The sequence below is a fragment of the Muscardinus avellanarius genome, assembly GCF_963383645.1.
Source record: "Muscardinus avellanarius genome assembly, chromosome: 1".
NCBI lineage: Eukaryota > Metazoa > Chordata > Mammalia > Rodentia > Gliridae > Muscardinus > Muscardinus avellanarius.
In genome coordinates this window covers 150,386,700-150,409,387 of record NC_137786.1, presented here as the reverse complement: position 1 = coordinate 150,409,387, position 22,688 = coordinate 150,386,700, and the positions used below count along the sequence as shown (strand labels likewise).

At 35.5% G+C, this 22,688-nt stretch overlaps 1 protein-coding gene across 2 annotated transcripts in view; it reads left to right on the top strand.

Annotated features, from left to right (window-relative positions):
- Positions 1–1,079: 1,079 nt before the first annotated feature.
- DYNC2H1 (dynein cytoplasmic 2 heavy chain 1) overlaps positions 1,080–22,688 on the top strand; it is a gene marked incomplete at both ends in the record, with an annotated part of 293,921 nt that continues 272,312 nt past the window's right edge. For both annotated transcript variants that reach the window (XM_080694845.1, XM_080694844.1), the window contains 12 exons: positions 1,080–1,274; positions 7,212–7,382; positions 8,058–8,193; positions 9,873–9,991; positions 11,492–11,636; positions 12,699–12,931; positions 15,994–16,128; positions 16,247–16,360; positions 16,474–16,585; positions 17,291–17,415; positions 19,406–19,581; positions 22,466–22,661. In XM_080694845.1, coding sequence (XP_080550971.1) covers positions 1,080–1,274; positions 7,212–7,382; positions 8,058–8,193; positions 9,873–9,991; positions 11,492–11,636; positions 12,699–12,931; positions 15,994–16,128; positions 16,247–16,360; positions 16,474–16,585; positions 17,291–17,415; positions 19,406–19,581; positions 22,466–22,661 — 1,857 coding nt within the window. The remainder of the gene's footprint in view (positions 1,275–7,211; positions 7,383–8,057; positions 8,194–9,872; positions 9,992–11,491; positions 11,637–12,698; positions 12,932–15,993; positions 16,129–16,246; positions 16,361–16,473; positions 16,586–17,290; positions 17,416–19,405; positions 19,582–22,465; positions 22,662–22,688) is intronic.

Here is a 22,688-nt window from a genome sequence, read left to right as displayed (position 1 = left end):
TAGGGTTAACACTTTAAAAGAACATTCTTCTAATTCTAAAAGAATAGTGTTGTAGGAGAATATCTTGATTATTGAGTGCAAATAAAAACATCTGTATCTGGTTATATACCCTGGGGTAACAGCTGGAGCTAGTACCTTACTGAAGGACTAGACCAAATCTCCTAAGTACAGGAACTGTGTTCCCAGGGCCTGGTTAAATACTTAGTATATGGTAGCAAGTGGTAACTATTTTCAGAAGGAAATTATTGAATTGAGAGTCTCTGATGAATGTATTGACTGAAAAAAACAATCATAGTTAATAGTCATGCCACGGGATTTCTTTAGTACTTGTGCTTGTTATTAAATAAAAAAGTATCAGTATATATTTTGGCTTTTTAAATAAATACGGTTGTGCTAAGTTAATTACTGTTATTTTACTGAAACTAATCAGGTAAACAAAACAGTAGGAAATTGACCAGCTAAGACAGGAATAGAAATTGAGAAAGGAAGTTAATGTACTGAACTTCTATTACCCTCTCTAAAATGATTTTTAAATAGTAATCTTTGAAAATACTGACAATAACTTTGGCTACGAGATAGTATTCCCCTCGTTTTACAGTAGGGGAACCTGAAGCTGACACAGGTTTGTTAATGGGTGCGCGTGAAAAGGGAGCACGAGGACCCAGCTGTCTTAAACCCAGGACACGCTGTTGCGCTTGAAGACTAGATGTATCTCTTTTGCTTATGCGATATAAGAAATTAGTATAGGAAGACTAATAAAAGTTTTTCTCAATAGATACAGTCCCCAACTTTTCACAATCGATGGGCGCGGTGCTCAGCATGGAGCGCCGAGCTGGTCGATGTCCTCCCGCGCCCTGAGTGCGCATGCTCGGTACGTCGCCGTCCTTGCGCGTCGCCGGGCGCCTCAGCGCGCTGTCGCCATAGCGACCGGCCCTGGCAACCACGAAGCTCTGGGGTTCCGCGGCCCGCTCTGAGTTTAAGCAGATCTCTGCTCTCCCGGCCTTTCCCTTCCCTCCGGCCGGGTTTCCCCTTCCTCCCTCTTTCTCTCCCGCCTCCCTCTTCTCCCCACCTCCAAAATCATGGCGGGCGGGAGCCGGGATGTTCGGAAGCTCTTTATCTTCACCACTACCTACAATTACTTCGGACTGACGTCGGAATCCTGGGACCATCCATTGCTGTACAATTGTGTTGAGATCAACAACTTCTTGGATGATGGGAACCAGATGCTCCTCCGGGTGCAGCGATCCGAGGACCGAATCTTCTTTTCCAACTCGGTACGGTTCTTGCACCCCTGCCCACCGATCCTGGTGCGGAGCCCAAGGCTGCCTTCCTTCCCCCGCATTAGTCGGCGCTTTCGCATGTAATTCCCAAGGTTGCTTTTCAACGGGCCCAAGGGGGTTCCCAGTCCACACACTGCACATCTGAATAGAAACAAGTGTGTCTGTGAGTACGTCTGGAGATAGAATCTCATAAAGTTGCACAGGGTTGCCTCGAACTTGCCATCCTCCCGTTTCAGCCTCCCGCGTAGCTGGGACTGCAGGCGCGCGCCACCCTCTGACACTCTTCTTTTTGAAAAGACTACATACAGATGGGTTATAACTAAAAGAAAAACATTTTACTTTACTTACCTTTAATTTTTCTCTTTCTTTCTTCGAGACACATTCTGGGGTTATGCGCTGATTTTTAATACTGCCCGAGGGAAAGATTAGTTAGATATTAAAATTTTTACAAGACGATTTGATATATTCCAAAATAAAGTTTCGGTTCTTTTAAAATGTATTGCATGTGATGGTTTGATTTATTTATTGCAATGCTCCCTCTACTGGCAGGATTTCTTAAAAATGGTTGCATTAAAAATCAAGACTCCTAAACTTCAAAGGAACAGAGTAGAAAATCGCCTGATACATTAAAAAGGGCTTAGTAAGTAGATGAAAATTAACAAGTTTATAAATGTGTTTTTAGCCCTTCCCTCTGGTGTTCATCATTATTTCTAGGTCTAGCAGAGGACTGGGCAGTCAGTAATGGATTTAGTAGGCGATTGAACCAGGGGCTACACTCCTAGTCCCTATTTTTTAAATTATTTTTTTAGAAACAGGGTCTCTCTAGGTCGATGAGACTCTCACTAGTTGCTGAGACTATCCTTGGACCTGCAGTTCTCCTGTCTTAGCCTCCAAGTACTGGGTTACAAGCGTGCATCACCATGCTCGACTCTTCACTATGAATCTGTATTCTGAGTTTAATTCAATTCTGTTCAACAAACATTTATTTATTTATTTACTTATTTATTTATTTGGTGGTACTGGGGTTCCTGGAAACCCTTCTACTTCCGGGCTACACTCCCAGACCTATTTTATACTTTTCTTTTTATTTGGAAACAGGGTCTCTTAAGCCAGCGCGGCTGGCTTCCAACCTGCGCGATCCTCCTATCTCTGCCTCCCAAGCGGGGATTACAAGCGTGCGCCACCACCCCCGGCAACAAACATTTATTTTGAACTTAATATATGCAAGGTATTTCTTCAGACCTGGTGGATTTACAAAGCTATAAAAGGACAGATAACTGTAATTGTTTATTTCTACTTTATATGCTGTTAGGCATTGTTCTAAGTACTTAGTATATGTATTTCTGCATTTAATCTCCTGGATCCTGTAAGATAGGAGCTATTCTCATTCCTATATCATGGCTTAGGAATGCAAGGGACGAAAGTTACAGCCTAAGTTCTCCTCTAATACTGTAATTCAGAATAGAACCTTCTGCTTCTGTCTTCCAAAGCCTCATCTAGTGGTTTGGAATAACCATATTAAGAAATTTTAAAATCAGGATATGCTACTATTAATGCTATTGAAATTTCAGATGAACTGCAGTGGGAAAGATGGGAAGGAATTTTGATTTGTGTAAATGTATCTTGGGTTGAGTATTGAAAGTTGAAGCTATAACTTTTTTTTTTACACCACACTAAGGATTTTATCATATTTGAAAATATTTAGATGTCTGAGAGTCAGTATAATTTCATAAGTTAATAAGTCAGTAGATATTTATTGAGTACCTACTATGGATCTGACACTGTCCTAGGTGCTAGGGATAAAGCTATGAACACATTAGAGTTCATATCTTCAAGGAGTAACATTGGAATGAAAAAGGATAGACTTAATACCTAGATCTGTAATGTAATAATTTTAGTACTGATAAGGGTTGTTAAGATAAAAATAGTAGTGATGGGGCTAACTTGAGGAACTGCATTGAGGTAGGGTGAAATATTCAGGTGTGGCGGTGCAGGTCCTTAATCCCAGTATATTACATGGGAGGTTGAGACAGGAGGGGCACAGGTTCAAAGCCAGTCTCAACTATTTAATGAGGCCCTCAGCAACTTAGTGAGACTCTGTTTCAATATAAAAGTAAAATAGGGTTGGGGGATGTGGCTCAGAAGTAGAATGCCCCTAGGGGCAATTCCTAGTACCATAAAAATAACCAAAAGAAATAGGGTGAAATAGCAATACCTCTGATTAGTGACTTTTGAAGTGATACTTAAATGAGTTGTAGACAGGCATAAGATCTGTGGGAAGTATTTTAAGTAAAAGCATCTCTAAGTATGAAAGCCCTGAACTGTGTCTCACCTCGATTTCCAAGCACTGGGGACAAAAAGATTCCTGGTTGCTGAATTTTAACATTTAAGGGGTTTGAAAGGGCAGTGGGAGAGGAAATGAGAAAGTAATCATTTAGGACCTTGTACAACATTTAGGTTGAAATAGAAAGTCACTGCTAATCTTAAGAGAGAGAGATGAGATATGTTTTATGCTTTAGAACAGGGATTGGAAAACTTTCTGTGATAGGTGAGATAATACTTTCAGCTTTGCAGACCATAAGGTCTTTGTTGCAACTACAACTTGGCCATTGTCATATGAAAATAGGTCTTTAATACACTATATAAAAAACAAAGTAAATGGATGAGTATGGCTGTGTCCTAATAAAATTTTATTTAAGGACACAGACTGATGTTTGAATTTCATATAATTTTCTTGTGTCATGAAAGGTGAATGTGAGAGATATATCAATACAGAGTAAAATGACAGCTTCTTCCCAGTGGCTAAATATTGTAATAATTAGGATAAAAGAAAAGTGGCATGAAAGTCACTTATCTATAAGGTGTTCTTAGTATTCAGTGGTAACCTTATATGAAAGCTTTTTAGTGCAAGACTTCTCTTCCTGAAAAATATATGAGAATAACCCTGAAATATGTATATAATGTAAAAACATCTCTTGGATAGTATCATTTTTGACTAATGAACTAATTACTATAAATTAACCTATTTATTTATTTATTTATTTATTTATTTATTGCAATACTGGGTATGGAATCCGGGGCATTCTACCTCTGAGCTATACCCCCAGCCTGATTTTTTAAAAATTCTTTATTTTGAAATAGGATCTCAGTGAGTTGCTGAGGGTCTAACTACTTAGCTAAGGCTGGCTGGGAACCCAAATCCTACTGTCTCAGCCTCCTGAAAGCTGGGATTAGAAGGGTGTGCCACCACACCCAGATAAATTAACCTATTTCATTTTATTTTTTTCCATTTTTAAAATAATTTATTTTTTTTAATGTGGAACATATTGAAAATGGCATACATTCAGACTGTGCTTGGTGCCCTCGCCCCTCCCCCCAACTTCCGCTTCCCCCCTCTCAACAATGAATGACCAAGTTAACCATGCTGTATTCATATTTTTACACAAATTTGGATGTAGTGCCTTCATTAATCAACCTCAGTCTTCTTCCTCTCCCATCCTTCCATTCTAGCTTTGGTGATGTTTCTCCTCAATTGTCTGGAGTCCCTCTGGTATCCATAATAGAGAAAACATATGTCTCTTCTCTTTCTGTGCTTGGCTGATCTCACTTAATATAATGTTCTCCAGGTCTTTCCATCTTCTCGCAAATGACATGATTTTGTTCTTTTTTTTTTTTATAGCTGAGTAGAATTCCACTGTGTATATTTCCCAGAATTTTGCAATCCATTCATCTGTTGATGGAGACCTAAGTTGGTTCCATATTTTGGCTATTAAGAATTGTTTTGCTATGAATATGGGTATGCATATGTTACTGAAGTTCCCTGATTTCAACCCCTTTGGAAAGATACCAGGAGTGGTATAGCGGGATCAGATGGTGGATCTATTCCCAGTGTCCTAAGGAATCTCAACACTGAGCTCCATAGTGGCTGAACTAGTTTGCACTCCCACCAACAGTGTAAAAGTGTTCATCTTTCCCTACATCCTTGCCAGAATTTGTTATTTGAATTCCTTATACTTGCCACAAAATAACCTATTTTAAACATGATTGCTTTAGTGAATTCAGTTGAGTTAATATTGTTCCAATTTTAAATGATCATACTATATGACAAAATGTTTGATGTTCAGATACTTTAAGAACAAACACATCTTTGGCTAAGTTAAAGATAATTTAGGATTGGTAACTTAAGTTCATTTTGGCACTTCTGGAAGCCCTTCTACCTCTGGGCTACACTCCCAGACCTATTTTTTACATTTTTATTTGGAAACAGGGTCTCCTAAGCCAGCGCGCGTGGCTGGCTTCGAACCTGCGCGATTCTCCTGTGTCTGTCTCCCAAGTGTGGGGATTACAAGCGTGCGCCACCACGCCCGGCCAGATGTGCAGTTTTTTTGTTTGTTTGTTTGTTTTTTGGTGGTACTGGGGTTCCTGGAAGCCCTTCTACCTCCGGGCTACACTCCCAGACCTATTTTTACATTTTTATTTGGAAACAGGGTCTCCTAAGCCAGCGCGCTCGGCTGGCTTCGAACCTGCGCGATCCTCCTGTCTCTGCCTCCCAAGTGCGGGGATTACAAGCGTGCGCCACCACGCCCGGCTAGATGTGCAGTTTTTTTTTCATATTTATTTTTAATTGGTGCACTGTATTCATACATCATAGTGGGATACATACTTTTGTAGACATACATGCACACATTGCCCAGTCAGCCCCCACCCGATCCCCACCCCGTTCTCTCCCTATCCCCCCCTCCTATGCTTGGCTTAGTAGTTGACATCTAGTATTATCGCAATTTATCCAAAATTAAAAATGATAATCTCACATAACAGTTTCATTTGTCTGATACCAAGCTTTTGATGACTTAAAGATAACATTTCAATATTTCTTTTTGCTTTCTTTCTTACCAGAGAATCTATTTTTTTCCAATTTTTAGGTGAAACTATCATATATTTATATATTTATTTTTCAGAAAAAAAAATCTATCCTAATATGGAATATGGACTCTAGGTACCCACATTGATCTTGAAAAAGAACAAAGCTAGAAGATATATATTTTCTGATTTCAAACCATATAAAGCTACAATAATTGAAACAGTGTAGTACTATTTTAAAGGCAGATATATAAACCATTGGAGTTAAATAAAAGCATAGACCTAAATTCTTCCCTATATTGTCGTTATTTTTGACAAGGTTTCCACGAACATTTGGTGCTAGAAATAATAATCTTTTAACTAAATATTGTTGAAACATAATAATTACATGGAAAAGAATAAAGTTGGACCCTTACCTAATCCCATATACAAATATTAACTCAAAATAGATAAAAGACCTAAATATAAATCTTAAGACTATAAACTTTTAGGAGAAAATCTGGGTCATAAAACCTCACAACATTGAAATTGGCAGTGATTTCTTGGTTATGATTTCAAAAGGTAGATGTGCAGTTTTGATCTTTATTCTTTTTCAGTCTGGCTGGAATTGAATAGTTAGCAGTGTATGTCAACCATATGTACATCTTATGCTCATAAATAACTTTTAATAGTTTTATAATATAATTATATATGTGGGGATATATTTTAAAACAGATTCTTAAGGAGCAGAGATAGAATGGTTTTGATATATTTATTTTTACAGTAAATACTTTTCCAGGGCGTATATTTACAGTAACACATTGATATTTATTTATTTATTTTGCACTGGAAATTTAATCCAGAAGCATTCTACATCTGAGCCATATTCCACCCTCCTCCCATTTTTTGGAAATAGGGTCTCACTAATTTGCTGAGGCTGGCCTTGAACCTGTGATTCTTCTGTCTCATTCTACCAAGTATTAGGATTATAGGTGTGTGTCACCACAACCAGTTTGATACAACATTTTAGAAAATGCTTCATTCAAATATTAAATTTTATGAAGATAACATTAAAATTGATTATCACTTTAGATTGAATTTGGTGACACAAAAGATAAAGTGCTGGTGTTTTTCAAGCTGCGACCTGAAGCCATTACTGATGAGAATCTACATAATAACATTCTTGTTTCATCTATGTTGGAGTCTCCTATTAATTCCCTTTACCAAGCAGTAAAGCAAATATTTGCACCAATGTTGTTACAGGTGAGTAAAGTATCATTATCAACATTTACTTATTTCTACCTAAGAATTTGGAGAGATGTTTATATAAACACAAACATAAAATATTTAATTAACTGTTAGTGAAATTAGTGTTTTAGTTTTCTAGTTGAAATTTCTTTCTCTTTTTGTTAATTCTTAAAAATCTTTGCAATGATGGGGATTAAACCCAGGGTTGAAATTAACTTCTAATTTTTTTTTTTTTTTTTTGCGGGTCTGGGATTGGAACCCAGGAGCATTTGACCTCCAAGTTACACCCCCTGTCCTATTTTTTATTCTTTATTTTGAAACTGGGTCTCACTGAGTTGCAGAGGGCCTCCGCTGAACCACGATCCTCTGGTCTCATCCTCCCAAATGCTGGGATTACAAGTGTGCGCCACCACGCCCGATGAAATTAACTTCTAATTTTAGAGTAAGTTTTGTTGATAAATAGAGGTGTTGAAGAAATTCGTTACATGCAGTTCATATCAGCTCTTGTGCTGTAATAGTAAATGATTTTTATAAAGTTCTAACTGCCTAGAGGACTTATTATCCCCTCATAAAGCGAAGGTAGAGGCAGGAGATAAAAGAGGCAGGGGTGTGTGGTTATTCAGATAGTGGCTTGGGAGACTGGCTTGCTTGGGAAAGCTGTGACCAACAGTGGCCCCCGTGTTTCCTCAGGATCAGGAGTGGAGTCGGAGCTTTGACCCCAAGCTCCAGAATCTCCTGAGTGAGCTTGAAGCTGGGTTGGGGGTAGTTCTGCGAAGATCAGACATTGGCTTGTCAAAACTGAAACTTAAGGAAGATGATATAAGAGGTATGTAACCGTATGCAATGCCTTATGCTCATGAATCAGGTATCAGGGGAGCTTTCTGATAATATCCTCTGTAGCCTGATCAAAGAAAGTACAGATGGTGATTCCATTAGTACATTACCAAGTGAACATATTTCTTCACAGAATTCTTTCCATGCTGTTGGGACTTCTCTGAGCATGAGCTTTATTTAAATGAATAGATTTACATAGATTTGGAAAATAGGAAAATGTGGTTTTTTTTTTGGTACTGGGGATGGAACCCTTCCACCTCCGGGCTACACTCTCAGACCTATTATATATATATATATATTTTTAATTTAATTTTTTAATTGGTGCATTGTATTTATACATCATAATGGGGTAAAAAACTTGTGTAGGCATAAATGCACACATCACCCAGCCAGCCCCCACCCAGTCCCCACCTCACTTGGAAACAGGGTCTCTTAAACCAGCGTAGCTGGCTTCGAACCTGCATGATCCTCCTGTCTCTACCTCCCAAGTACAGGGATTACAAGCATGTGCCACCATGCCCGGCGGAAAAGTGTTTTATTTTTATTTTTTTATTATTATTTTTTAACAACGTATTATTATGGAAATAGAAAATAAATTGATTCTCATGTTTTGCAGTAGTTGTATCTTATAAAGTTACTATGAACTCTGAATTAGTGAATACTGAGTTGCTGCTTCTGGAAAAAATAGAGTACTGTTCGTTCAAACATTTGATAACATTGTCTTAACTGGTCAATACCTAACCTTGTTTTTTGTTTAAAGATACTTTTTTTTTTTTCTGGTCTGGAGATGGAACCCAGGTGCATTCTACATCTGAGCCACACCCCCTGCCTATTTTTTATTCTTTATTTTTGAATCCAGGTCTCACTGAGTTGCAGAGGGCCTCATTAAGTAGCTGAGGCTGTCTGGGAACTGAGATCCTCTGGGCTCAGCCTCCTGATTGCTGGGATTACAAGCTGCGCCACCACGCCCGGCTAAAGACACTTTGATTAATGCGTATTGTTGATTACATCGTCATGTCCAGCAGCACTGTATGTAACACATGCCTGAATAAAGCTTATTTAACACACACATATTTTCTCTATAAGGAACATCACAAACTTTTGTGGTTAGAAACACTAGACAGCATTTGAGCACTATGTACGTGGATCATTTCAAATGGTGAGATAGAAAAAAAACAAAAATGTGGCACTAAACTGTCTGCAGAGGACATCTGCTATATAGGTTCCCATATTTATTTAATATACTATTCTCCTTTCAGAAAAAAAAATTGCTCAGCACCTCCCTGGAAATCTATCTTTTTTAAACAAATAAATAAAGCTGTAACAAATTTGTGTTTTTATGTATTAATATTTTGTTTTAGCATTCCTTAGGAGGTGGTATTGCCCACTTTGGAGACCTATGAACAGTGAGATAAGAAACCAGAAGGTAGAGCATTACTTTGACCTCAGCAAATTAACATATTTGTCAGGAGGCTCAAGTTTTTGCTGCTGTAATAGAGAATATTCAGATAATGATGAACAACTAATTACATACTTTCCAAAGATAATAGGCCATCAACTTTTATTATATATATTATATATTATGTAATCAAACCTGGAAAATAACCAAATAATTTTCTGGTTTTTATTTTCTATTGAAAATTTATTTTTTTCCCTTTTTTACTTTTACAGGTATTCTTACACCAAGTGATGAGTTCCAGTTTTGGGTAGAACAAGCTCATCGTGGAAATAAACAGATTAGTAAAGAAAGAGCCAGTTATTTTAAAGAATTATTTGAAACAATTGCAAGAGTATGTGATTCATATGTACCTGTATATCAGGATTCTTAAAAATACTTTAGAATTCAGTTTTCTCTGTCCTAAAATCTGTTTGATGATTGTGAACAGAGTGTGTTCTTACATGTAGCAAAGTTTACTTAAGATGTGTATTCAAAGTAGAAAAATAAAGAAATGCAAATCATTAAAAATATTTAATTCTGAGCCGGCATGGTAGCACATGCTTGTAATTCCAGTACTTGAGAGGCTGAGACAGGAGGAACACACAGTTTCGAAGCCAGCCTCAGCTACTTAGTGAGGCTCTCAGCAACTTAGTGAGACCCTGTTTCTATCTTTTCTTTTTCTTTTTCTTTTTTTTTTTTTTTTTTGGTTGTATTGGAGTTCCTGGAAACCCGTTTACCTCTGGGCTTCAGTGACAGACCTATTTTATATTTTTATTTGGAAACAGGATCTCTTAAGTCAGAGAGGCTGGCTTTGAACCAGCAGGATCTTCCTGTCTTTGCCTCCCAAGCGCAGGGATTACAAGCATGCACCACCACGCCTGGCAAGACCCTGTTTCTAAATAAAGTATAATAAAGGTCTGGGAGTATAGCCTGGAGGTAGAAAATCCCCTGGGTTCCACCCCCAGTAACACACACACACACACACACACACACACACACACACACACACATCTAACTTCTATGAAATAGGTAATATGATCTTTTGGAGAATGTTTACTCAAATTAGTATTTTGAAGTAATGTATAGTATGAAAAATTTAGTTTTATGCTTATTTGATTATTTTTTATTGCAAAAGTCTATTTTTCTGAACAAGTATATAGCAATTTTCAACTCTTTCCACTATTATGTCACTAATATGATTTTAATAGTATTGAAATAATTTTAAGCTGTTTTTGGAAACACTGTTGAAATATTACATAATAACAATTGTACTATGGTTGTATTACTGTTAACCATACACTGCAGTACAAGAAAGGAACCAGTAAAGTGGCTACAATGGGCAATATATATGCTGAGTTAAGGCCATCTTCACTAGAAAAATAAATGAATAAAAAATTAAGGAAATCAGGCTATGGGTGATTTTCTTAAATAGTGAGTAGAGGTTTTTTTTCATTCTTATGTGGATTGAACTCAGAGACATTTTACCTCTGAGCCACACCTCTAGCCCATTTTATCTTTTATTTTGAAACAAGGTCTCATTAAATTGCTGAGGAAGGCCTCAAGCCTGCAATCCTCCTGTCTCAGCCTCCCGAGTACGGGAATTACAAGCATGTGCCACCATGCTCAACTGAATGGACATTTTATTTATTTTTATAATTATTTTTTCTCCTGGATTTTATAAAATTTATATTTATGCAAGTTTTTTTTCTTAAAGAAGTAATTATCATCTGTCAGAAAAAGTAGAAAATAATATGACAAATGTTAGAGTTGTACATTTGAAAAAGTCTGAGAATATTTTAACTACTAAAGTTGCAGATATATTATGTTTTAATTTAATGCATTTTGGTTTTAGGAGTTTTATAACTTGGACAATCTATCATTACTGGAAGTTGTTGACTTGGTGGAGACCACTCGCGATGTCGTAGATGATGTATGGAGACAAACGGAGCATGATCATTATCCTGAGTCCAGAATGCTACATCTCTTAGATATCATAGGTATTAGTAAAGAGATAAACTTTTAGAATTTTGGAATCCTGTCTTCTTTCTTTTTTCTCTTTTTCTTTTCAGTTCTTACTTAAAATGCTCTTTATTGTACTAATTGCTATATAAAGTAACTCTTAAAGCAAATCATGTAGAATTATTTAGATAGATATTTGTATTTAGCTGGTGAACTTAAATCATGTGTGAAAATTATTTGACCATTAATAGAACTAAATTTGTATAGATTCTTAGTATTTATATTTTAACTTATGCTATATTTTCAAATAAATTGAACAATTATTAAAAATGTATTGGCTTATGAGCTGGGCGTATTGGTGCACATTTCTAATCTCAGCATTTGGGAGAATTAAATTTTGTAGACAGCCTTAGCTACTACTTAGTGATGCCCTTTGCAACTCGGTGAGGCGTTGTTTAAAAATAATTAAAAAAAAAAATAGGGCTGGGGATGTAGCTTAGAGGTATAAGATTTCAGGGTTCCGTCCCCAGAACCACAAAAATGTATATATATTTACCAATAAGCCTATATGTAATATATATTTATATACAATATATTTATATAAGCCAATATGTAAATATATTACATATAACTATATATTTATATTAAAATGTTATATATAAAAATATATACATATATTAAAATGTTGATCCAGAAAAAATACTCATCTATGATTATCCTAAGGAATAAGAGATAAGTACATAAAGGAATATGTAGAAGGATATTTATAGCAGCAGTATTTGTAATATGAGTAGCAAAGGAAATTATTTACATACACTTCCATGTAATATGCTCTATGGCCTTGAAAAAGTTATACATATATATTTCTATACTTAGGAGATATACACAATACAATGAAAGATGAAAAATGCAAACTAATGTGCGCGTGTGTATATGTGTTTTAATACATGTGACAGTGCTAGTCTAAGGATATGTTTGTGATACTTCATAGATCCTTAGTTTGCTAATTTGTATATTTTAAACTTTGTAATAAGTGTGTGTTTTATAATTCTGAAGAGACATTTATTTTTATTAAAAATCTTTGCTTTATGTTTCATTAGGTGGTTCATTTGGAAGGTTTGTTCAGAAAAAGCTGGGAACTTTGAACTTGTGGGAAGATCCTTATTATCTTGTGAAAGAAAACCTGAAAGCTGGTATTTCCATTTGTGAACAATGGGTGATAGTCTGCAACCATCTAACAGGGCAGGTGTGGCAGCGTTATGTTCCTCATCCATGGAAAAATGAAAAGTATTTCCCAGAAACACTTGACAAACTTGGCAAACGCCTTGAAGAGGTATCAGTTTGATTGTCTGTATCTTTGTCTTTAAGTGTGAAGTAGGTCTTTGTCAATGTATTTTATCATAGCAAGTCCTACACATCTGATAGACGTTCTTTATAGTTTTGAGAGAGAATAGGAACTAAAGCCTGTGTGAGATAAGTTATGGCATTTACCTGGTATAGTGCCAGGTGCAGAGTGGACACTAACTGCTAATTTCCTCCTCTTTTTTTTTTTCTGTGATATGTGACCAGTTAACATATTAGTTATGAAATTCTATTTTGTTCTTTGTTGTTAACAAGAGAATCCACGTACCTGTGTGTGGAGGGTCTCAGACATTCTCTTGGCTATTGGAATTGCTTTTAAGTATGAATGTCTTTTTATGGGGGATTTAGTGGAAACAGTTGAAACAGCTGCCTACTACGTAAATTATGAATTACAGTATAAAATTTACATTTTTAGCTTCAGGGGACAGGCAAAATGAGATCATCTTAAGATTGCAAAGCTGAATTCCCCTCGACCCCATTGCTTAAGAGAAACATAGTTCTTTGTTCATTTTTTTCATAAAAGAAATAGCATAATGAAATTTTTAGTCTTAATATCATATGTTTCCATCCATAAAGCATAACCATATCAGTGTTATCACACCTAACAAAAATGACAGGACTTTCTCAATATAATTTTATCTTAAGTTATTGTTCATTTATCCTGATTTTTCTCAGAAATTTCTTTGTAGTCGGTTCACTTGAATCAGGTTACAAACGAGTTCCACACATTGCACTTGTCTTCTGAGTCTTAATCTAAAACAGTTCTTTGTATTTTTTATGTCATAGAGCTCTTCCCATCTTTTGGATTTGACCTTTTATATTCCTGTGCTGTTTAGGTTTCATTTTCTCCCATTTTTTCTACTAAACTACTAAGTAGCTATACAACCTTGATGAGATTTAAGGATTTTTTTTGGAAAAAGTACTTCATAGATAAAACTGTATAGTTTTTATATATTCCATCAGGAGGTGTTTCATTGAATATTCTCATTGGTATCATCTAGGACAACTGACAACACAACTTATAGGAAGGAAGATTTATTTATTATTTATTATTTATTATATTTTGTTGCTGAGGATTTAATCCAGAGGCATCCTACCTCCAAGCTGCACCCTCAGTTCAATTTCTTTTTAATATCTTAATTGGAAACAGGGTTTCTCTAGGTTGCTGAAAGCTTCGCTAGTTGCTGAGATGGGCTTTGAACTAATGATCCTCCTGTCTCCGCCTCTCAAGTACTGAGATTACAAGTGTGAGTCACCACACCTGGCTAAGGAAGATTTGTTTGCTCACAGTTCTTTGGAGGTTTTGGGTTCAGTCCATGTGAGGCCAAAGTCTGGACTGCAGGGCATAAGATGAGAAGCAGAGAGAAGAGAGGAAGCTCTGCTCTCACATCATGGAGGCCAGAAACAAGAGAAAGCATGCAAGGGGATTCAAAGACAAAGGCAGTTTCTCAGGCCACACTGCCAGGGGCCCACTTCTCCAGCCATTCTCCATCAGCTTAGGTGACCATCCAGATATGTCTATTACAGTCGTGCTGATGAGATTACAGCCCTCATTATGTAACTGTGTCAATCCTGAGCTCTTCTGGGTATATTCTGTAGCTGACCATAACATGAGGCATGGAGTGTCTTGTTTTTCCATTTTTAGTGAGGTTAACTTTGATCTGTGGGTTCAGGTTTCATCAATCTAATCCATTTATTATAATGCTTTTTTTCAACTTTTTCTTAATGATTTTAGTAACCCTTGATAATCAGAAGTGTTAAAGCCGGGTATGGTGGCACACACTTGGAATCCCAGCATTTGGGAGGCTGAGACAGGAAGATCCCGGTTTGTGGACAGCCTTAGCTACTTAGTGAGGCCCTATTTCAAATAAAGTATAAAAAATAGGGTTGGAGGTGTAGCTTGAAGGCAGAATGCCCCTGGGTTCCATCCCCACTACCACACACACGCAAAAAAAGTGTCACAAAATGGCTATTTTAAAATTTAATTCTTTCTGCATTTACTAGTAATACCTTTTCTATGTACCAGAATTTTCCTTATCAGCTTATTAGTTACTTTGAAATATACTTTGCATAGAAGTGACAGTTACAGATAATTGCTTCTTTCCTTTGGTTGATCATTTTTCCAAATAATGAACAATAGGTTGATGTCAGTTCTATAGAAGCAAAAGTGGTTTTTGGTAATACTATTAACTCATTAATTTTAATATTTTGTGTGTTTCAAAGATTATACTTGTTATTATTCCCCATTATGCCATCTTTGGGCATTGAGTTCCCCTTAAATTTGACTCCTATGTTTTGAGATGGCTTTATTATTTCTGTAATAACTTTCAGCTCCCCAAAATGTTCTAGCACAACCCATCTTGTACATTTTCTGTGCTATACCAGGAACTAGCCATTTTCTCAAGAAACTTGGTTAATTTTGGTGGGAAATAATATTTAGCAACAATCTGATTAGGAAGTGCTGTTACTTAGTTATGAATGCATTTAGGCCTTCTAAGTAAACAGAATTCTTAGAAATATTTTAAGCAAGAAAAAGAAAATCATGAATTTATCCTGATATTTCCAACTCAAATGGAAGATTATTGTGTTTTTATTTAACCTTGATTAACTTTTGATTGTTAATGGAAATTTTTGATTGAAAACACTAATTATTTTCCAGCTACATGTGAATTATAAATAATAGGGCTGTTAACATTGATTCTATTATTACAAGTGCAACTTAATGCAGAATATTGAAAAACAGAAGTCATTAACATATTAAGGGTAGACTATAAAATTTGCATATATAAGCCCTAAACTCAGTTTAAAAATATATTTTTCCTAAATTTGAATACTCTTATTAATGTTAGCGTGATGATACAGTTATGTCTTTGAGTATCACTTTGATTATTGAGAAATAGTAATTCAGAATTAGTTTTTTATTTTTGGTTATTTTAGAAAATCATTGTTTTCAAATACGCTCAGATTTTAGACCTATTAACACAAATTTTTTGGTTTAAATAAACTTTGTTGTTTTAACATTCTGTGTTTTAGGTGTTGGCTGTTAGAACAATTCATGAGAAGCTTCTCTATTTTTTACCTGCCAGTGAAGAGAAAATTGTATGCCTCTCTCGAGTATTTGAACCTTTTACTGGCCTGAATCCAGTGCAATATAATCCATATACTGAGGTTGAGTATATATGTACATATATATGCACATGCTTGTGTAAATAACTTTATGTTTGTGTTCTTTTTAAAGATAGATTTTTAAAATATTAAAGTTTAATAATATTGTTAATATTCTTAGCCTTTATGGAAAGCTGCAGTGTCTCAATATGAAAAAATTATTGCACCTGCAGAACAAAAGATAGCAGGAAAATTGAAAAGTTATATTTCAGAAATACAAGACAGTCCACAGCAGGTAAATTATTAAAATATCTCACATTTAATATTTCCCTTAAGTTATTTTAGGAGATATATACGTACTTACTAAGTTGATTAAGATTACCATGTACTTATTTCATTTTATATTAGCTTCTTCAGGCATTTCTGAAATACAAAGAGTTGGTGAAGCGTCCAACTATAAGCAAAGAATTGATGTTGGAAAGAGAAACTTTACTGGCAAGACTTGTGGACTCAGTTAGAGGTAAAAGTTTATTGTAGCCGGGTGTGGTGGTGTACACTCGTAATCCCAGTACTTGGGAGGCTGAGACAGGAGGATCCAAGTTCACAGCCAGCCTCAGCTACTTAGTGAGGCCCTCTGGTTTCAAAATAAGGAATAAAAAATCAGGTTGGGAGCTGGGTGTGGTGGTATTCTGGAGGCTGAGACAGGAGGATCGCGGTTCATGGACAGCCTACTTAATGAGGCCCTTTGCAACTTAGTGAGATCCTGTTTCAAAATAAAGAATAAAAAATAGGGCTGAGGGTATAGCTCAGAGGTAGAATGCCCCTGGGTTCCATCCCTAGTACCGCAAAAAAAAAAAAAAAAAAAAAAGGCTGGGAGTTTAGCTCGGAGGGAGTTTAGCTCGGAGGTAGAATACCCCTAAATTCAATTCATAGCAACACACACACACACACACACACACACACACACACACACACAAATTTTATTACAGATTATGTTTGCTTGAGAAAATATTTTTGTAGATTACTTTTTTGTTGCAGGCAATTTAGGATTAAGACATTCTGCGATTTTTACGCTGCAGATTAATTTATTTTTGTTATAAATGATTACTCTGTCACCTTTGATTCATGGTAAGATCCTTGAAGATAAGGACCAGCATTTACCATTTTTCTACAGACAACATTTTTCTAAGCTTATGTAACCATTTATTTAATTTAAATTTTATAGATTTCCGGTCAGACTTTGAGAATCGGTGCCGAGGAACTCCTGGTGATGCATGTGGACCACTGTCTGGCAAAAATCTTTCAGAAGTTGTTAATAATATTGTTTGGGTTCGCCAATTGGAATTGAAGGTATTTGTTTTTTAAAGAAGTTGAAGAATACTAATTTCATAAGAGGCACTAAATTCAGGCATATAGTTGGCACTTTAAAACTGTAGTGAAAGTATTCTTTCACTTGGACTAGCTAATTTTTATGTGAAAGGTAACAGTCTGAAACAGGGCACAGAGAAGATTCTAATGGTTCTATTTATTCCTTATATTGAGAGAATTGTCAAATCATCTTAATTCCAGTTGAAGTTGTTCTGAGAAGTGCCTTCAAAATTATTCAGAAGTATCTCTTATACTGTTAAAAATATAATTTCAAAACACTGTTAGTTTATCTGCAAGTATATATACATACACATACACATACACACACACTGTATCATTTTAGGATGAAAGCAAATTAAGCAAATAAAAGGAAAGGTGAAAGGTAATTAAGGCATTATGTAAGATAGTGATGTAAATTTAAAAGACCATTTTCATATTATTAAAACTGTCCTAAGAATCTTAAGGGTATAATAATTTGTATTGGCATAGTGTATAAACATTAATAGTCTGTGATTAAGGTCAAAAAAGACATAAAACATTTTAAAAGCTAGCATTTTTATTATTTATTTATTTATTTATTTATTTATTTATTTATTTATTTTGCAGTGCTGAGGATGGAACCCAGGGGCATTATACCTCTGAGCTACACCCCCAGCCCTATTTTATATTCTTTATTTTGAAACAGGGTCTCATTGAGTTGCTGGGGACCTCACTAAGTAGCTGAGGCTGCCTGTGAACTATGAAACTTGATCCGCCTGTCTCAGCTTCCCAAATGCTGGGATTATAAGTGTGTGCCACCACGTCTGGCTTTAATTATTTTTTGGTAGTGGGGATTGAACCTAGAGGCCTTCTACTTTTGAACTACATACCAGGCCTTTTTTATTTTGAAACGGCCTCACTAAATTGCTAAGGCCAGCCTCAAACCTGTGTTCCTGTCTCCGCTTTTCAAGTACTGGATTATGGGTGTGCTCTACCACACCTGGCTAAAGCTAACATTTTTATAGCAGTTTTATTTATTCAGGTTTGTATTTTTGATGTTTTATTTTCTAGGATATTCTGCCTATTCTGTCAGCTTTCCAGAGTGCTACAATAATTTTTGTACAGTTATGGAGGAAAGGCACTTTGTTCTCTTAAATGATGTTCAAATTGGTTCATTTTCTGTTTGTGCTATTAACCAGAATTTAGGCAAGGGATAAAATTATTTCTGTATATTTTAAGAGTATTGCTGAAGTGTCCAGAATTTCCTCTGAAAATTAATGAGGCACAAATATTTTGAGAGCTAACTTTATTTATTTATTTATGTATTATATTTGGTGGTACTGGGGATGGAACCCAGGGGCCTTCTATTTCTGGGCTACACTCCCAAACCTATTTTATATTTTTTTATTTGGGAACAGGGTCTCTTAAGCCAGCAGAGGCTGGCTTCGAACTTGCGCAAATACTCCTGCTCAGCCTCCCAAGCGCAGGGATTACAAGTGTGCGCCACCACACCCGGCTTGACTTTCCTTTATTTTAAACTTTAATTTAATTAATTTATTTATTTTGGTGGTACTGGAGTTACTGGAAACCCTTCTACCTCCGGGCTACACTCCCAGACCTATTTTTACATATTTATTTGGAAACAGGATCTCCTAAACCAGCGCACAGCTGGCTTTGAACCTGCGCGATCCTCCTGTCCCTGCCTCCCAAGCGCGGGGATTACAAGCGTGCGCCACCACACCCGACTATTTTAAACTTTAAATTCTGTCTTAGATGGGCTATCTTCTTATTTTTGATTTTTCAAGGTTGTATAACTCAGAGGTATATAGTAGGGGTTGATGTTCTTATGTTCTCTAACAAATTATCTCTTACTGCTTATAGATAAAAGGGAAACTGATTTTTGAATTACATATCAGACAAGGGGGAATCCTTATTTTATGGTAATTTTGTTAGAATATAACTGATACATATCTTTGTAAACTGACTCTTTAAGGTAGATGATACTATCAAGATTGCAGAGGCTCTTTTGTCTGACCTGTCAGGATTCAGATCTTTCCATCGAAGTGCTGAAGATCTCTTAGACCAGTTTAAACTATATGAACAAGAACAATTTGATGATTGGTCCAGGGATATTCAATCAGGTTTGTCGGATTCCAGATCAGGTTTGTGGTAAGTATAATTATGCTACACTGTAAATTCCCAAGCCATATGTTATTAATCTAAATGGCAAGATGAAATTATCTTTCTCTTTCATTCGTACTTGTTTCTGTTCCTTTAATTTTTTTGTTAGTTGATCATTAAGTTTTAATTTATTAAGGTTAGAAACTTTGATGATACAGTTAGTTTGGCTGCCTACCTCCCTGTTGCTTCTAATGACTGTTCCCTAGAATTGTTGATTGTTATTTGGGAATTAGACTTTCCCTCTATTGTGTTTTTTTGTTATTGGTATTCATATATATCTTTCTACCTTTTTATGTTAATATAGTACACATGCATGCATACACAGACTATAAATAACATTATTTTTTATTTGTGGTATAAAGGATCAAACCCATGGGTACTTTATCCCTGAGCTACATTTCCAGCCCTTTATTTTTCAATTTTGAAACAGGGCCTAGCTAAGTTGATAAGGTTTCCTCATACTTGTAATCCTTCTGCCTTAGCCTTCAAGCACCTAGGATTACAGGTGTACACCACCACACCCATCTGTAAATTATATTAGTTTTAAGCTCCTTGATACAGAGAGGTTTTTTTATTGTGCCCAACATAGAGTCTTTGGTAAATATTTATTGAGCTTTATTGAATGTATTAGTTGGTTAACCCAATTATTGTCTGTATATTTGCAACTTACCATGTCTTTTCTTTTCTTTTTCTTTTTTTTTTTTTTTTTGGTGTGGGTGACAGAATCTAGGACCTACAGCCTGTGTTTTACCATTGAGCTATACTCCAGTCTTTTAATTTTTCCTGTATTAGAGTCTCACTATGTTGCTCAGTTTAGCCTTGAATTTATGATCCTCGTGCTTCAGCCTCCCTAGTAGAATAGACAATAGGAGTTTGCCACTGTGTCTATGTTTTTAAAAATAACTCTGCCCATAACATGAAGTTCTCTCTGCCCATAACATGATTTTTCTCTCTACACTGTACAAAGGGCTATGAGGACAAAAGTGGCACTTCTTAAATTGAGTAATTATTTTCTTTTTTAGATTTCTGGTTCTAGAGGAAAAATAGTGATTCTAGAGAATAATGATTATAACTTCATGCCATTTAATTTTTCATTTTCTATTTTGAGCCTAAGACATCACAGATGCTTCAGGCAAAAAAAAAAAATGGGTGAATGGGGGAGTGCTTCTAATTTTGGACTAGTTTTAGAAAATTTGCATATTTTACTGCTAGCTAGATCCAGTGGTGATACGCTCTGCATGGTAGCATACCAAAGACCGGAGATCTGTTCTAAGGAAGCCTGTTTAACTTTGTTCAACTTAGTGTTTCTTATTTGCTAATGAAACCTTTCAATTCCTACCATTATTTTGGTTTTAAACTTATTGTCCCATAGTATCTATGTATTTTGAACACATTTGAAAATGCTAGTATATACAAATTATTTTTAATATACATATGACAGTTTAAGTCAAGAAAAGATAGAAGACAAAACAGCTCCTACACATGGCGGGGAAGGGGTTCCGGAACGAGAGTAACCTCAAACTAATATTTACGATCAGTCCTGAATAAAGACAAAAAGAATTATCATTATTATTTTCTAGCAGGCTGTGTGTGTGTGTGTGTGTGTGTGTGTGTGTGTATGTGTGTGTGTGTGTTTGAAAATTTGGACTAAATCATCATTTAAAGCCTTTTTAAAATAAGAATCTACTTTGTGCTATATACTTTGTTGTATGTGCTATTAATTAGGGTGAATAGATTCGTTTGCTTTTTAGTAGATTATGTTTTAAGGCCTGCACATTTTCTTAGTTAAGAAAATGATTTGAAACCAGGTATAATGGTCCATCCCTATAATTTCAGTACTTAGGAGTGTGAGACAAAAGGATCATAGCTTCAAGGCCAGTCTCAGCAATGTAGCAAGATCCTGTTTCAAAAATAGGGCTAGGGAGAAGTAGAACACCCCTGAGTTTAATCTCCAGCACCAAAAAAAAAAAGTTTTTAAAAGAATGTGTATATACATTATATCTATAAATATAATCATAGAAAGGTAATAAAAAACATAATCCTTTTATGCTAATTTATCTCAGCATTTTTACAATTCATGTTGATTTGAGTGCTTCAAAAGAATATATGCTTATTGATATTTTATAAGAAACTGAAAAAAAGAACAATCCTTAGTGAAGCAAAAGATAGAGGATCAAACATTTAAATATCTCTCTCACCATTTAGATTTATTTTATCATTCATTCTTTAATAAAAGTATTAAATAAGCAAATTGAATTTTGAAAATGCAAGGTACTTTTAGAAAATAAATTAGAACTTTTCTTTTTTTAATAAGTTAGAAGGTTTTTAATATATACTTCAGTGAAAACAAAAAATGGCAGATATGTTAGTTTTGAGTATTAACTGACAGTCAAGTGATTAATTTTTCTGACTTTAAAACTGCTTGGTTGAGGCTGGGCGTGGTGGCGCATACTTGTAATTCCAGTACTTGGGAGGCTGAGACAGAAGGATTGCACAGGTTCAAAGCCAGCCTCAGCTACTTAGTAGGGCTCTCAGCAACTTCGTGAGACCCTGTTTCCAAATAAAATAGAAAATAGGTCTGAGAGCGTAACCCGAAGGTAGAAACCCTCTGGGTTCCATCCCCAGAACCACAAAAAATAAAAAATAAAACTGCCTGGTTGAAATCTAATGTGATGATATATTTTGGATATTTTACTTTATTTTTAAATTCTGGATTGTGAAATAATATGGGAAAATAACAGAAACTGTAATTAGGAAGATGTTTAAAATTTTAATACTAGATTTCTAGAAAAATTGTAATAATCAACATATATTTCATTGGTTAAAAGCGTAAGAACATGAAACTAAAAAGATTATTTCTTTTTTTTTGAAGTATTGAGGCAAGTAGTCGAATTATGGAATTGGATCCTAATGACGGATCATTAAAAGTACATTATTCAGATCGTTTGGTGGTTCTTCTGAGAGAAGTTCGTCAGCTTTCCGCCCTTGGCTTTGTTATTCCTGCCAAAATACAGCAAGTTGCAAACATTGCACAGAAATTCTGCAAGCAAGCTATTATTCTTAAACAAGTATGAAATTATATTTTTAAAGACGTG